Raw genomic sequence first — 17306 nt, forward strand, 5'->3', positions numbered from 1 at the left:
TCTGCTCTCCTTCCTAATCCACAGAACAGTACACATTTTCCTGTCCCCCTTTCTCTCTCTCTGCCTCCGTTAACTGCTACTGTGCCAAGTGGAACAGGATTGTAGGCCCCAACTGCAAGTGAATTTACCTTGGAATGGTCTAATACCTGTAGGTTATAGCTGTTTACTGAGACACTGAAGCTTAAATTTCTCTGGTAGAAGATGCTGTTATATTGACACTCTTAAATGTGAGTCATGTTCAGCTCTAATGCTCCAGCTGATGACTGGCTGCACAGAAGAAAAGGATATCTGCCTCATATTCTTCTTTAGCAGTTGCCACATTTTTTAAGGAACTTGGTTTGTTAGGTCCTCTCAGAGCATAACTATCGTGTTGATAACCGTGTGTAGAGAACTGGAATGTGAATTCTGATAGGATCCGGGACTGAGCCAAGCACCAGTGTGTTTCACAGAATTTCTACTACTGCCAAATGACCTAGCTGTAAAATGTAATGTGGAAAACTGAGTGCTTTCAGCCCTGGAGGTTGGAAGCTGAATGCAGACTTTTATAAATACAGATTCAATCTAGATTCCCAAAGAACTAGGTAGGGTAAGGTGCTTAAATATTTTTTGGATCTAACCTCCAAGCTTCAGATTTGTATGAACAATGAAGATATAACAGATCAGAAATAAAGCAGGATTTTTATTTGAAAGGTAAAGGAGACAATTATATATTGACTACCACTAATTAAGCAAAATAAAAAAAATGATCATGAGATAGTTATAGTAATTCTAGGTGCTTTGACTTTTTTGGTTCTTGTTTGATAGGTTGCTTGTTTGTTTTTCATTTGTTAATTTACCTTTTTTCCTGATCATCTTCCTGGCATGGAAATTAATTATTAAGAGAGAAAAATGCAAAGGGTCACACCTCAAATTTATTTTGGGTGAGGGCAATTGTCAGAGGCTTGGCTTGACATCTCAGCTTCTGGGATGTGTTATTCAGTTGTACATTTCTCCATTAGCTGGAAAACGTTTAAGTTAAACTCTATGATGCAGAGCCCAAAAGTGAGACTTTTTTTCCTTACTACTATATGTCATTCCATACTCCAATTCTCACACTGAGACAAGTCTAATTGCTCAGCACACTATTAGCAGTTGAAAATTCAGTGAGACTGAGGGAATAGGGAGATTTTACTTTACTTTTCAAATTGCTTGCACTGCAAAATGGAAAAAGGGCTTTGAGGATTTGACGGAAATTTTAATAAACTTTTTCTAATAATATGCTTTTCATAAAGATCAACAAAACTGAATTCTTGGGGTTTTTTTTTTTGCCAACACATACTCCATAAGTGATAATCACTAGTGGGAAAAGTGTTTATGTACGGAAGATATTATAAATAACAGAGTAAATATTAGTTTTCAGTAATGGATCTGGATTTTAACAGTGTTTAAACATGAATTCAGGTAAACTTCTTATACTAAACCTTAATGTTTTGTTGAAGAATACTTATTTTAGTCACATAGAAATGCAATTATTATTTTGAAATATGCTTAAGGGGATTTTACTGAATGCCTAATATACATATTACATTCAGATACTGTACTGTAAGTCTAACTCGTTGACAGAAAATCTGCTTGAAATAATTATATGTAGCATATGCATCCACAGTCATACCTGCCATAAAAATAATTGTAGAGGCAAGGTGATTTTTACACTGAGTCATCACAGTTCGATAAGTAATTTTGATTATTATGTGATGCATATTGTAAAGACAACAGCTTGTTTTGAGCTTCAGACTGAGACAAAGAAAAGACTGACAAGGCTGTGCCAGTACAGTAAATCTGCTTCTAGGCATTGCAGTTAGTAATTTCTTACAGCTGTTTTGTTTTTTTTCTTTCTTGTTTCTCTCTTTCCTCCTGTAGAGGTCCTTCTGTAGTGCCATGGTAGAGGAGCTAAGGATGTCTCTGAAGTGTCAGCGTCGATTAAAACACAAGCCACAGGCCCCTGTTATTGTGAAAACAGAAGAAGTTATCAACATGCACACGTTTAACGACAGAAGGTTGCCAGGTAAAGAAACCATGGCATAGAGCTGGGAAGGCAAATACCCCAAGCACGAACTGTCGTCTTTTTTCCAAACAACCTTGCAAGAATGTTTCCTGTGGAAATATGCAACAAGTGCAAAATAAAATGAGTTACCTCATGCCGCTGTGTCTATGAACTAGAGACTCTGTGATCTCAGCAGTTGCAATGGCCAGACTCGAATCACAAGCATCATGGATCAACCAAGTTATGCAGGGTTAACACTGTTTGTCATGGGTTTCCACCATTCTGAATGAATGAATGTTCCATGTGAGTTTTGTGGCTGGTTTCAAATGCAGTCTCAGTGAGAAGTTACAGGTTCCTTTAGAAGTTCAACGGTTGCCAGGAAAGGGAGAATAAATGTCCAAGATGATACAAACCACAGAAGGAGTCTAGTAAAAGTAATGTCTCAGAACTGTAGTGGAACAAGAAACCATATGTTTTTCTGAACTTCCCAGCACAGAAAAGTTGGTAACTGCTGGTAGACTGAAACTACCATCTGGACCAAGCAATATGAGCTTCCTGGATGGAAGAAATGTTAAAAGTGAAGAAACATGAATCCCATGAATAGAAGAATGAATACGAGGATGTTCACCTGCTTTTTTTGGACTGTTTGTGACACTGAAATAAGTAAATAAATAATAATTACAAAAAAAGGTAACTTAAATTTAACTGGGTTGGAACGTTGATCTAAAAAATGAACAAAAATATTTCCATAATTTTGACCCAATTTTTAGATGAATGAAAGTTTCCTTAGTACAAAGGAATGTATCTTACAACTTTTAGATATAAGCGATTAATTTTTTTTTCTATAATTGTGAAAAGAGGGAGGGGGGTGGGAAGCAGTGTATTTCACACATAGAGGGCTTGCATTTTAGCCTGAATAGGTTTTGAAACACTTGTTCCTGCTACTAATTGAACTCAATGGAGCCTGTGTAATTCTCGCTAATGTTGGAAGTGGGATGGGTCACCTAAAAGAAGTGAATGTCAAGAACTTAAAGGAGGACTGCATTTTTCAATACAGTTGCAGTACTAAATGAACAAAATTCTTGAGCAGTTTTTTTTTTCCAAAAAAAAAAAAAATGTTCAGGTTTATTTGTGGAAATGCAAGATTTCTATGAAAATAGTTTTTGTATGGAAATTTTTGTAATACTTTTTATCAACAAAATAAGAACATGTGTTTCTGTCAGGGGTGTGATGCCAAGCATGAGTGGTAGTGCGTGCGCACCACCAACGTTTGGTGAAAACTATTTTTATCATGAAAAAGGAATCTTAGAAGAGACATATTTTCAAGTTATATAATATAAAAAAATAGGTGCACTACCACCACTGCTTACCATGCTACACCCCTGTTTTCCACTAAGCTGATAACATGCTGTCATGAACAATTATGTGTAAATGGTAAAAGACACAGACCTCTTGACTACATTGTGATAGAAGTTAAAATGCACTCAGTTTGCTGTTTGAATTCAATGCACAAAATTAAAAAAAAAAAAAAAGGAAAGAAAGCATTAAATTTATGTCAGTTTTAGTTGATTTGGTTTTGCTGTGTGATTTGAGCAACATATGTGCAGTACTTTGTATCAGTACTGGTACTTAGCTTCAGCTTAGTGCCCTATCCTGACGATTCTTGCCACTAAATTTGTGGCAAGAGAGTTTGCTGGGATTTCTGACAGAAGCCATTACAGTACATTGTGATAATATTTGCAGGATTTGGCTCTTAGCTGCTTCAAAGTTAATTTATATGTCCTGTCTGTGGTGAGTTCCTGGACATAACATTTTGAAATACTGCCCTAACGCTGCTGAATCTTGCACCTCTGTCTGCTGTAAATTTATTTGTATCTCAACAAGAAATGTATAGTATGGACTCTGTAGGATGTTATGTCAACCAAACAAAGAATTATGAAGATGGTCTTTACATGGAAAAAAATTAATTTGACTAATTAGGAAAACCCCCCAAAAACCATTGAAATAATCATAGATAATAAGTCATTGGTAAGTAATGAGAGTGGTTGTCTACGCAGGCTTAATTTAATCTTATCATTATCCTTATGGCACAGAAATATAAGATATATCATCCAAACTGTAGAAATTATATAATGAAATTTGGGGGTAAATGGGAGGTTTGTGTCTACTACCCAGTTATCATAAATCTTCATAGAGACTGAGCTGGCCATTTCCATTGTGAGCAGGGACTGAGAAAGCAAATTCTCTTATATTTGTGAGTTTCATCCCCATTTATGTGATAACAAAGAACAGGTTATCTTTGTCTGAAGTATAACGAAGATAAAAACCCTTTTAGGAATTTTTCTGGAAATGAGTATACTTACATAATTTATATTTAAGTTAATTCTTTAAAACACAAAGGGGAAAAGGGTAACTGTCATATAACACAATGAAAACTCCTAATTATGATGGCTTGGAATGGATAAAATTGGCTATTGCATTTGATTGATGATTTACAATAAAATTTGTAAAATCATGTAATAAAATGCTGTATTATATTCAAACACACCGTTCTTTTCTCCATTGAGGATGTTGAAATAAGCAGGATTTCATTCTCACCATGATGCAGAAGACTAATTCTCATCAATCTTTATGTGACCCAAAGTAAGAGAGAATGCAGAATATGTCCCAAATATTTTATTGGGTCAAAGTTCCCCAAGGAACAAAACTTCTATCACAGAGGTATTATGGCTTAATTAAGATTTTGGTCAGAATTTCAGCCTTCCATTATTGAGGGAGATATGCAAAGTAACTGGAGATTTGTGTTAAAGATCAAGACTAGAAATGCATGGCTCCACAGATTTGTAGTAGGATAATGGGGTTTTTTCCAACAATCATACACTAACTCATGTTGTTACTTTGTTGTGCATTAGTAATTATTTCTGTATTAAGACATTTACAGAAAATTGACTAACACATGACCCCCAAAAGAGTAGAAAATACTACTGATAGTTTTGTACTTGAAAAAGCTCAATTTCTTACAATTTCTTCAAAAACTTCATTTTCTTTTCACTGCTGTGAAAAAAGCACCGCTGCTTCCTCAATTCTGAAGAAAAATTCCTTGTTTTGAAGAGCCTCTGAAAGGCTTATCGAAAAATTCCCAAATTCTCATGCTGTATGAGTTTCTATATTGTCATTAAAATTGATGGAACATCCCAGCAAAAAATCAAGTAAATATCTGGCCCACGAAGATAAGGAATCAATATATAACTTCTTTATGTGGTTTCATATAGCAGCTTAATTAGCCTGCTCATTTCTCAGGACAGGAGGATGGGTGCTTCTCGGATTGACCTCAAATGTCACTCTAGAGAAGAATTTTAAAGCAGTTATATCTCAAGTGAAATGGTGCTGCCTGGTGGATGACAATTGGAGGTAAAAATTGAACAGGAATTTATTTTTTCCCTGTGTCTGCTTCAATTAGAATAGACATCTATAATCTTTAAGACACAAAAGACACACCATTTAGATCTTCAGGTTGCCTCAGCATGGTCGTATAGCAATAGATAACTAGAAAAAAAGGTCAAAACTGCTTTTATGTTGTTGATAAATGCCATTTGTGAAGGACTGGTAGTGAAAATTATAAGGAAAATAGTTTGATGAAGTCAAGAGATCTCTGGTGCTTTATAGTTAATGAAGATTTGTCCAATTATAGACATCAGGAGGCTTTTTTAATGGTATTCTCCTTTTATATAAACATAAGTACAGACATATACAGGGAGTATCTGGCAGATTATATATGTGATATTTCTTTCTGAAATTTCTGTCTCAATTTTCAGTTGAAGAATTCAATATAGATTTGAAATAACCTTTTCTTTCGTTTTACTATTAATTGAGTCTCTGCATTAATCCTTTCTGATTTCATGCATAAAGTGCTCATAACCCCCAAAATAACACAGTTTAGTCCTAATACACTAGCTAGTTAATATTTCAGAATTGAAAAAACATAATTTATGAGGGGGAAAAAATGTTGTGCCAAAATCCAAAGCCGCAAATAGGCGAAATGCCCTAATATTCTACAAAATAAAAATATTTTCAGGGAAAAGGGATCATGAGCAGAGGTAGTATCATAGTAAGAGGTAAAAGATAATGCTATAAAATAATTTTTTATTGTTTTTATATTAAGGATATTAGAAAAATATTTGAAGTACTTCAGACAGAGCTTCACTTAGTCTCCAAATACATTGATAAACACAAATAATGATGACTGAAATACTACTTTGAAAGAAGTGTCAAGACTTCTACTTAAGAGGAATCAAGATTTTATCCAATACAGCCCCAAATATGTACTGACATAATATTTAAGGCAAAAATAGGTGTACAGAAGGGATTGTTTTTGTCAGAATTTCAAGGATGTATAGGAAAACCAAGGGTCACTGAGGTTGGCTTGTCTGACTTAGAAGATCACTGCTTTCCAACCTCAAACATGCTAGTGTCCTGTTCCCTTCCAGTCTTGCCTCTCTGCCTTCCTACAAGCACCTCTGACACTATGAAATTTGTTTTCAAAGGCCTTTTCTTCTGGCTTTCCTTTAAATATAGTTCTAATTTAAAATAAAGTTACTCAAACACCTCATCTCCCCAGTTTGTATCCACCAAGATAAAAACATTAGCTTTTCATGTGACTGTAATCTAATTGTCTTTCTTTTCATTTACTACCCCTCTCTGTCCCCTTCCTGTGTTATCTTCTCTTGTTGTTCTTGTACTTGCCTAGACTGTAAGCTCTTAGGGGGCAGGGAATCTGTCTTTGATTTGTTCTATGTAGCACCATGAAATATGGAGCTATATAAATAATAAAAAATGTAGATCTTCTTAAATGATGTTTGAAGTGATAGTGATCTGATTGACTACCAGTCTAGTAATATATTGTTTTAGCTCATTGCCTGAAATCCTAATCATTGCAGCAATAGAATAATCAAAAAATAAAAACAATAAAACCAACCCAAAGGAGATATCACACTGACTCATCTTACTGGAATTTTCCCTACATAGTTGGGGTATAGGAATAGAATATCATGTTCACATATCTTCTATAAAGGTTTAAATATTAAACTGTCTAAATTAGAAATTTAAAAAAAAAATAAGTAGATTAACACAGATATACAGGACGAGATTTGTAAAAAGATCTTTTGATTGGTTGAAGTTTCCAAAAGTTATGATTAAGAGATTTGTTAAGCTGAACACCAGGAACTTTTCCTTCCTTCGTCTTATCTTCCCACTTAGAGCAACAAACCTCTCATTGCTGAAATCTATAGCAATCCTGTTTTAGTAATTATTTTATGTATATAATTAGAGATTTTCTACAAAATATAATTCTAAACAAAATTAAAGAAAGACTCCCTTTTGCTTCTATTCAAGAACACTATCCTTCTATGACTGCTGAAATGAAAAATTTTGGGAATTCAAGAAAAATGCTAGCTATAAATGAAAGGAAACAATGCAACTGGCCTTGAGGACAAACTTTTCAGCTTTCTCTTTTATCTCTTTCTTCTTCAAGGAATTCTGTATCACTGAACTTAGTTCTTCTGAATGTTGAAGTATATACTGGCAATTATACATGGATCTGTCTTTCAAGGGTTCTCAGAGCCAAGACAAGCCTTTTTTTCCTCATCACACAACATATTGTTTTTCCAGATACTTAGGAAGTCTAGTCCAAGCTGAAAATAATAGCAAAATCCTAGTGTTTCCTCTTTGCCATGACTGTAGGAGTTTTTTCTTGGTGGAAATAGGATATATTACATTAAATTCACCTGAAAAAATTGTATGAAAACATTGAAAATTGGTAAAGGATCTGTAGTCAGTGTTCCTTGGGCAGCACTGTCCACCACAGACCAAATCTGTAGTGATTTGGTTTTGAAGGTACAGGTTCAATTTATGATGGACTTATGCCAAAGATTGTCTTATGACAGTTTCCCCACAAGTAGACTGCTGGCCCAGGAAATGAAAAGCAGCCTAACAGAGTGGTAACCATTATCATTTTCTTTTATCTTTTCTTTACACGGACTGGCTGGGACATTTAGGCTGAGGTAGATCAACAGAAATTTCTGATATGTACACCTACTAAACAATTTTATGTATTAGCAGCTATGTTGAAAACGCTAATTTAGCATAAGTACAGCTGGCCTGTGGGCTTATCATAGAAGAATCATATCACAGAATCATGGAGGTTTTGAATTGCTGAGTCCAATGTCTTTGGGTGGAAGGGCCTTCTGGAGACTCTTGAGTACAATGTCTCTGTACAAAGAAAGGTTAACTAGAGAAATTTGTCCAGGGATGGAGACTCTCCAGCCCCTCTCTTTCCAGTGTACAATTATGCTTACAGTGAGGAATATTTTCTTTTGCTCACATTTAAAGGTACTTTATTGCATTTCATTTTGTACTGACAGCCCCTTACCCCCTCACTGGCCACCACTAAGAATCTGGATTCATTTTCCCCCTGTCAGATTGTGCTGAACTTTCTCTTCTCCAGCTGAGTGGTCCCAGGTATCTCAGCCTCTCCCTGTATGACAGATGCTCAAACCCTTAATTGTCTTTGTGGCCAGTCGCTAGGGGCCCTATTCTGTTAAGTCCCTGCCTCTCTCATACTGTGGAGAGCACAATTGGACCCAGCACTCCAGATGTGTTTCGCCAGAAGAGGAAAGATTACAATCCCTGAACTCTTGGGAACGTTCTTCCTAATGCAATCAAGGCTAAGTTGCTTTTCTTAGCTGAAGGGACACACTGCTGGCTCAAGCTCAGTTTGCTGTCTACCAGGACCCCCACTACCTTCTCTGTAAAGCTGCTTTCTACTTGGTTGGCTCCCAGCCTCGGCTGGTACATGGACTTATTCTTCCCCAGGTGCAGGACTTGTCATTTCTCTTTAGCTTCATGTCCTTCCCGTTGGCCCCTTCCTGTTGTTGAAGTCCTTCTGAATGGCAGCACAATCTTCTTTATCAAACACAGCTCCTTAATGCAATGTTGATAACTTGCTGAGGATGCACACTGTTCTATCATATACATAATTAATGAAGTTATTAAGCAATATGAGACCCTTTGGATATATCTCTAGTTACTGGCCTGTGTCTGGACTTGCTGGCACTGATTACAGTCCTTTTACCTGACAGGTGAGTTTTCAATTTACCTTCTTTTCCACTGATCTAGTTCATATATCCAAAGTCTGTTGGTGAGGTTTTTATGGGGGATAACGCTAAGAACCTTGCTAAAGTAAAAATAAACAACATCCACTGTTCTTCCCTCTTCCACAAAGCTAGTCTTCTCATTATAAAAGGCTATTATGTTGGCCAAAGATTATTTCCTCTCTGCAGATACATGCTGACTCTTATCAGGCACTTCCTAGACCTCAGTGCTTGCAAACAATTTCCAGAATGATGATCTCCATCATCTTCACAGAGAGGGAGATGAGGCTAACAAACGTGCAGTTTTCCACATCCTCCTTATTGCCCTTCATGAAGGGAGGAGTGACACTGGCTTTCTTCCAAACCTCAGGTATCTCTGCCAACCAACATAAGCTTTCAAAGACTATCAAGAATGACCTCACAATGATATCAGTCAGCTCCCCCATACTTTGCAGGTGCATCTCCTCAATTCTCATTGACTTATATATGCCCAGTTTGTTTAAATGTTCTCTAACATATCCTTTTCCACCAAGGGTAAGTCTTCTTTTCTCCAGACTTTTGCACAGATCTCAGGAACCTCACTCTTCTGTGGGCTTTCCCAAAAAGACCTAAATTGAAGAAGATTCTGAGTACTTGGCCTTCTCCATGTCCTTCATCAGTTCTCCACCCCCACTCCTGCAACCATCCCATGATTTCCCTAGTCTTCTTTCTCCTGCTGATATATCTGTAGAAACCCTTTTTGTTTCCTTTACAATGATTGCTGGATTCAGTCCAGATGGATTTTGGCATTTGTAAAACTGTGACTGCATTCCATGACTGCTTTTCTTAGGATTCTTTCAAGCAGGTCTTGGAATGCCAAAGGCCAAATTCTGTTTTTCGGCAATCTAGGGTTATGATTCAACTTGTCTTGACCCTCTTCCTTCAGAATCCTGAAATTGATCACCTGAAGCCAATACTGTCTCTCACCCTGATTCTTCCATGTTTGTAAGCATGAGATCAAGCAGACAAAGCCTCTCTTGTCTCTTCCAACATCCCTGTCAGGAAATTATCGTCAAACCACTGTGAAAATCTCCTGGGCTGGTTGTGCCTTGATTTGTTGTCTCTTCAGCAGGTACCACGGTTCTTCAAGGCCCCATGAGGACTTGAAGACTGTGAGAACAGGAAGCTTCTTCCAGTCATCTGAAAACATAATCTGCCTGAAATTTGCAACATGCAAGACAAATTTTGTACTATACATCAGGCTATAAATATCCCTTCATCTTCATTTGCAGTATAATTTCATCTTCATTCTCTTGGCACTCTCATCCAATAATATTAAAAAATTCTCTCTGTTTAGAGAATAATAAAAAATAAGGGGATTTTTCATATTTATTGTTATTTTCTGAATATTATTGTTATTTTTTCTGAATATTTCTGAACATTGCCAAGCGGACCATGACTAAACATTTCTCCAACTGGACTCCAATTTTTAGTGAGTTGCCTGATGAGCTGTAAAAAATTTCATTTCTGCGTATGTGATGGACAACAGTCACTATCTTAGAGTGAGCAGAAAGGTGACTGAAAGCAGCTTCTGTTGTTCTATTTTGAAACATTTCAGACAGTACAGTTGCTTCAAAATGAAGAGATATTTTCAGCATAACTTATTAATTGGCATGTTTTCATCTTACTCTCTGAAAGTTTTGAAGCAAATTTGCCTAATGATGAAAAAAAAGAAGAAAGAAGAAAGACAAAAAAAGAAAGAAACAAACAAACATAAAGAAACAAAACCTATTTGTGTTCAAGGTTTGTAAGACTGAGCAGTTATTTCTAGACTATAATACTGTAATATACTTAGTAAGTTTTCAGATAGCAGGATTTTAAATCACAGACTCATCTCAACTTGGTAACTGCAGAAGCATGTGTATTGCTTTCAAATTTCCAGAAGATTAAATAACTACCATTGTTAGTAGTACAATCAGTCCTAGATTCAGAAGAAAGTGTCCAAGAAACATGTCTGCAGTACAGCCAAATATTTATCTCCATTTGGTAAACTTTTTCAGGCTTTTCAATTTTAGCTTTTATCTTAAACTCAAATCTATCACTATTTGCTCCGGACTCTTGCTTCTGTTTATATATTTTAGGGTCAGTACAGAGTTCTAACAGACAGATGATCTTTGGCCAGAATCTAGCCTGAGGGAGACAAAATGTGGCCCTTAAAATCAAAGGAACCCAATTATAACCAGGCTATCGATACTGTCGGTTGTTCACATTTCACCTCAAATATTCTTTTCTGGTGATAGGTATTCTGATTTCTAGACTTATTTTCTTTTCCCTTTTCTTTAATTCAGTTTTACGTGGATTCACATTATAGTGATAACTACTCTAACATCATATACCAGAAATTGCTTACAAAGCTAGGGATCATTTTAGTTTCTACAAAACTGTGAACCAACTCAGATTCTACTTGTGAACCTGTGAGAGGTCATATTAGCAGACTGAGTTTCATGAAAACAGCTTCATTTTTCTTGTAAATTCATCAAATTTTCTCTACCTTTCAGTTTTTGTCCTGGTAACTGGATTTGTTTGGCTGGTTTGCTTTGGTTTTAACCTTTGTGTTCATGTAAAGTGACTGCAAAAAAAGATAATGCTCTCAAAATGCAAACAATATGTTACAGAAGAAGAACAAAAAATTTACGTTGTTTCTCAGATTGGTATCCATCTGGTCTCCAAGATATTCTGGTTCAAGATGTTTATGTGATGAAATCACATTAACTTGGGCTAAGGACCCACTTCCAGGAAAGAAGTTGTTCAACTCTTCTTAATGTGTTTGGACTATCTACAATGTAAAAAATCTGTACCACTAGCATCATTTTGACAAGACCAAGTTACACCATGCTGTGGATCAACAATACATCTCATGTCTTTTTCTAATTATAGAACAAAATTAATGTGATAAGACTATGGAGATTCTAGGACTTCAGTTTCTCTACACACTTAGCCTGTGGGCCCACCAGGATTTCCCTAGAAGCTGGAAAAACCAGTTTTATAAATCAAAAAACTATTCCTAAATTGTGACTTTGAAAAAATAATGCAAGATGCCATTATATTTTAAATGAAGTACAATGAAGTACTGTCTTTGTAACAAGCTATCCATGTATTAATATATACTAGAAGAACTAAAGGACTATTGTTCTAGAATAGAATTGAATGACCCAATTTTTCATTTGTTTGTTAGGATGTCAAGATCTTAATGCATTATAATTAATATTGACATCTTTGACACTAAAAACTGAACAGTGTGAACTTTGCTTGAAGGTTCTAAATTTGGCAGATCTTTGAATTTATCCAAGTTTATGTATCACACTTGTCAAGAAAAGGTTATGAGAACTACATAACTGATCCTGAGTCCTGTGTTTTTCACCCCATTGGTGGTACAGATTAGTTTTTAACATGGATGCTGTCCGTTGTCAGACATTTTCATAGCAACTCATTATGAAAGTAAGTGACTGTGCTATAATTGTGCCACTTACCTAAAATCCTGCCCAGTATAATGAAATTAATGGGAATTTTACAGAATATTTGGACTGGTAAAATATGGGAATTGATATATATTAGTCCACACTTGCCAGTGTTCCTCAAGGCTTACTTATATGTGATATGGTGGGTTTTTTTCATGAACTCCATATATCGACCCACTGAATGATACATGAAGCTTACTTTCTTGGCCTCCTAGTCACATCAATGTAAAAATTTTGCTGCCTCTTTTTAAAGCAACAAATGGTTTTGTCAAGATAAATAGAATAAGCAAATGCAGCCTAAGTTATTTATTTTGAAACATATTAGGCAATGGACCTTAAAATTTTAAATATGGCATGAAAATGAAAACATTAATTAATCCATTGAAGAGTCAACATTGAGGTATTCTTTAAAATTCTGTGTATAAAAAAGCAAGATAAGATTGCCTATTCTCGAGTGAAGCTTTTTTTTGCTTCTCATTAATAATCTTGAATCCTATTTCTAAACTTGTTTCAGGCTCTCTTTAAACCTGACAGATAACCAGCAAATGACTGATAAGAGATTTCATCATTTAATGCTCTAAATTTCTTTTCAATAAACTAGATGATTCATAGTTACAATTGACTCCATTTTTGTCTGCTAGCTTAATTATGAAATCTTAGCAGTGTGTCAGTTTCTGTAAAGATTTTCAGATAACTAAATTATAGATAATTTTTGTTGTAATTCTGAAATAATTGCTTAAAATTAAGGGTATTTTAAAATTTCTCAAAGATGTAGCCAATGTCCTTTCTTTTTTCATCTTGGAGACCGTTAAAACAGCTTGTGGTTAAATTTACTCATATATTTTTATCCCCATCTGTTGGAGACACAGATATTTTCTTTGTGTACCTCAATGACTGTAAACAAAATTTTTAGTTTAACTTTATTTGTAATGATTCTATTTAGTATATGTTTCCAGTAGGGATCTTCATTACAGTGTTTGATTTCCTAACAGGCATTAATACTTACATCCTCATAAAGAACGCAAAGAGTATTGCTTTCCAGTTTACAGAATGGCATGAATGACAGAATGGAAAACGAGTTGCCTAAAATTAGATGAAGGTCCATACTTGCAGTCTCATGACCATTTGAATGCAGCATAAATCCAGGCTGCTGCCAAAAGGATAGATTATTTTCTTTCTTTTCTCTCTCTGTTTTCTAGTCTATAAAAGTCTTTGAGCTGTCACTTATTTATTTATTTATTTGTTTATTTAGACCATATGATGAGAAGAATCTCTCCTAAACTAACTGAAGGCAATTATAGCCATCTAGTGTTCCCTTAAGAAAGAATCATGTTTCCCCCACAAGCTGAGAGAGAAATAGCTCAATAGCACATTTCAGTACTTGAAGGGAATTGGAAAGCGATGTTGGGTTGTGTCTATTCTAGTGCAACTTCAGTAACAGGAGGCCTGACCTTGTCATTACAGGCTGAGGTGCCTGTCCAACTTGGATGCTGCCAATCCTCTTATGGGTTTTAGATGTTTTGAGAAGGGCAGTTCTGCAGCAGGTGTGGCCCCCAGCATCCCTGCTAGCGAGGACCCAGTGTTGCTCTGCACACTTCCCCTGCTGGATGGGTATCAGGTGCTCAAGCCAACCAAGTCCTAGTTTCCAGCTCCAGTCAGTGAGAGGACTCAGCTCTCCCTCTGACTTTTTTGCAGCTGGAGCACTGCAAATGGACTGAGAAGACTGCAACATAAAATGGAGAAACCCATCATACTTGATTTTGAGACAAAAAAAGGACCAACACTGAAAGCATCACCACTTTGGAATGTTTTGAATCAGAATTTTCCTTCTCTGAAACACCTCAAATGTAATGCTATTTTCCAAAGCAGTGGTTATTTCTTAGTAACTTAATTCACATTTTGCGTAGTGAAATATGGATATCTACAAGTACAAATTATGAACAGTCATTGGGAGAAGAAACAAGAATGTCAGTGCCCAGAAAAGTATGCTGTTAAATGACTTGGAGGTGCATTTTTTTCAGATCTTGTTTTATTTTTTATTGTTGTGGTTTTATCTCTCTTTTACCCTGGTATTTATTTTCTTACTTTATCACTTTAGAAGAGAAATATGAGCTGTGGAAAGCTTACTCTTATTCCATATCCTTTATTTTTTGTTATCTTCAGATTCTGATATTCAGACACTCTCTGGGACAGAAATGCAGCATTACTTACTTTTGTTCAGTACAGACCAGATGCCTCTCTTGAGTTTAAATTGTTTTCCCTACTATTCTCCCAGCTTGAAGACCACTTTTGGATGCTAACATGGATAGTCTTAGCATTTCAGAACCTACATCCGAGCTAATGCATAACAATACTAAAACACATAATATTAATTCAGTTTCCAGACAGAAAGAAATAATTTTGTCTCATTTATGTAAAAAAAGGAGACAAAATAGTGACAACTTCTGCAACAGAAACATAAAGTGAAAATCATTTTGCACATGTCCTTATGAGAAAGTGGGAGTGTTAATCTGTTACTGTAGTTCAGCTTCTGTGTACAGAAATAATGAAACCAATAATGATAAGAATAAATCTCAAGGAAACACATAATTAGCCAAACCAATTCTCCTGACATTGCAGATGTGTCAGACGCTGACCAAAATTGTGTTCACTCCACCCAAATCTGCCTGATGGTGTGATCAACCACATACTATTCCACTTCAAAAATCTTGATGCTAATTCACTTTACACCAAAGTTTCATCATAGGATGGAAACCAGCTTTGAGGCCTTCCCCACCAGTCTTCTTTTCCTCTTTCTTATTTTCTTACTTTTTTTTTTTTTATAATTTTCTTTTACTTTGATTTCTTTTTTTTTTTCTTCCCCTGCCTTTTTGCTTTTTTTTTGGGGGGGTGTTTTTGTTTTTGGGGAGTGTTTGTTTTTGTTTGGTTTTCCTTAAGAAAAAAGTTGGTTAGCACAGGAGAACTGTATAATTCTCTATGGTGTATCAGTCTGTCTGTATTGATGTCTATTTGCAGGCTGCATTGTGCCATTTGTAGCTTTTCCTCTTTAGCCTGGGCTGCTTGTGCTTCCTCTACTGTGAAGAACATTACATTCACGGAACATTTATTTCGGACTGTGAAGAGAGATTTGTGTAGCTGTTGTGCAGAGTAGGAGGTAGAAAATGAAAACTAGAATCAGTGTCTAATAGTCTGTCTTTGTCTTCTGTTAGATCAATTCTGTGTAAGTATTGTCTGGGGAAGGTAATAAGTGAGAAAACATGCCATCAAGGGATTTCCTGCAGGAGGGCTTATTACATGATCAAAGGCTCATTAGTGAATAAGGCTGGCTTCATGCTATTTTTGTACTTACTCTCTAAAACTCTGCCCATTTTAGTGGTGGGGCAATCAAAGCACTGAACTGCATCTGGTAGTTTTAGAGAAGTCTAACTTACACATTAGGTATAGCTTTATATTTTCATTTTACTCAGCAAGGTAGGAACAGATATAATGGACTCTCTTATAAGACCTTCAGATGCTGAACATGGGGTCCTCCTAATCAGTGATCCTGAGAAAACTTTTAGATGTGTACTGAAGTGATAATCTCAAACAGCAGAGGAAGCTGATGTTGGACATAGGATTGCAACATGGGGAGTTCTGGTTTAGCTTGTAGTGGATAACACTGCTCTTTGTGAGAGAATTACCACAGGAAAACATGCTGAAAGAATTTAAGCTCTGACTTTAATGATATTAACAGCACTTAAAAACCTGTTCTTAACCTTCATTCCCCAAATATAAAGCAGCAAAGATTAGGAAGGTGATTTTTAACAGATTATTTATTCAAATATTCTCAGCCCCATTTTTAACCATCTGTTGTTTGAACTGTAGGCAATCCTAAGGATGAGCCTTAAAACCAAACATTACTTTTGTTTTTTTCTTAGCTTTTAACAACATAATTAATATAGTGTTATGAAGACAATATTTTGCATTATACTCTTGAAATTTTGTAAGTATAAATCATTCAAGGTTTACCTTGTCATTGACTTTTTAGCTCTCTGAAATATTTCTAGAATATTCCTTTTAGAAAGAAGGGGCTGGTAATTTTGTTTATAATGCTTGTTCTGAGAAGACAGTTTTCTTCTGTGAAGATTCCAACAAGACAGGAAAAGGCTAATGAAATTGTGGCACTGAAGCTGCAGAACAGATGCCTTTTTTGGGGGAATGATGGTGCACTGTAGTGCAGTGAGATGATAACTGTGGCAAAATTTCAGTGAAGAACATTTTTTTTTTTAGCATTAGGAAATTCAGCATCCAAATCCATAAGAAAACAGAAAAAAAAAAAAGGAAAGAGAAAAGAGACATTCACCTTATGTTGTTTTTTAACTTTCCAGAACAAACACTGTATAGCAGTGGATGTATTCCATGAACACATGGATGACTGGCCATAATCCTGCCTTTTTCCCAGACTGGTGAGAATTATCTCACTCTTTATATAGAGTGGTTTATTGCTGCCTCTGCAAGCCAACTACTGTAACCAGCACACAGAAGTCTTGTGTTCCTCCATTCACTTGTTCTCTTTGCATCTTTGCAGAATGTAAAGGTGGAATAAATCCTGTTCTTTGCTTTCCTAAGGGATTTGGCCTCTTGTTCATCCAAGACGAC

At 35.8% G+C, this 17306-nt stretch overlaps 1 protein-coding gene across 4 annotated transcripts in view; it reads left to right on the forward strand.

The window, feature by feature from the left end:
• GRIK2 (glutamate ionotropic receptor kainate type subunit 2) overlaps positions 1–5996 on the forward strand; it is a 365170-nt gene extending 359174 nt beyond the window's left edge. For 3 of the 4 annotated variants that reach the window (XM_032101330.1, XM_032101331.1, XM_032101334.1), the window contains one exon: positions 1900–2013. In XM_032101330.1, coding sequence (XP_031957221.1) covers positions 1900–1913 — 14 coding nt within the window. In that variant the 3' untranslated portion in view covers positions 1914–2013. Of the gene's footprint in view, positions 1–1899 lie in introns of all 4 variants that reach the window. The other variant, XM_032101332.1, reaches the window with a different exon arrangement.
• The last annotated feature ends 11310 nt before the right edge of the window (positions 5997–17306 follow it).

This window comes from Corvus moneduloides, chromosome 3 (assembly GCF_009650955.1).
Source record: "Corvus moneduloides isolate bCorMon1 chromosome 3, bCorMon1.pri, whole genome shotgun sequence".
NCBI lineage: Eukaryota > Metazoa > Chordata > Aves > Passeriformes > Corvidae > Corvus > Corvus moneduloides.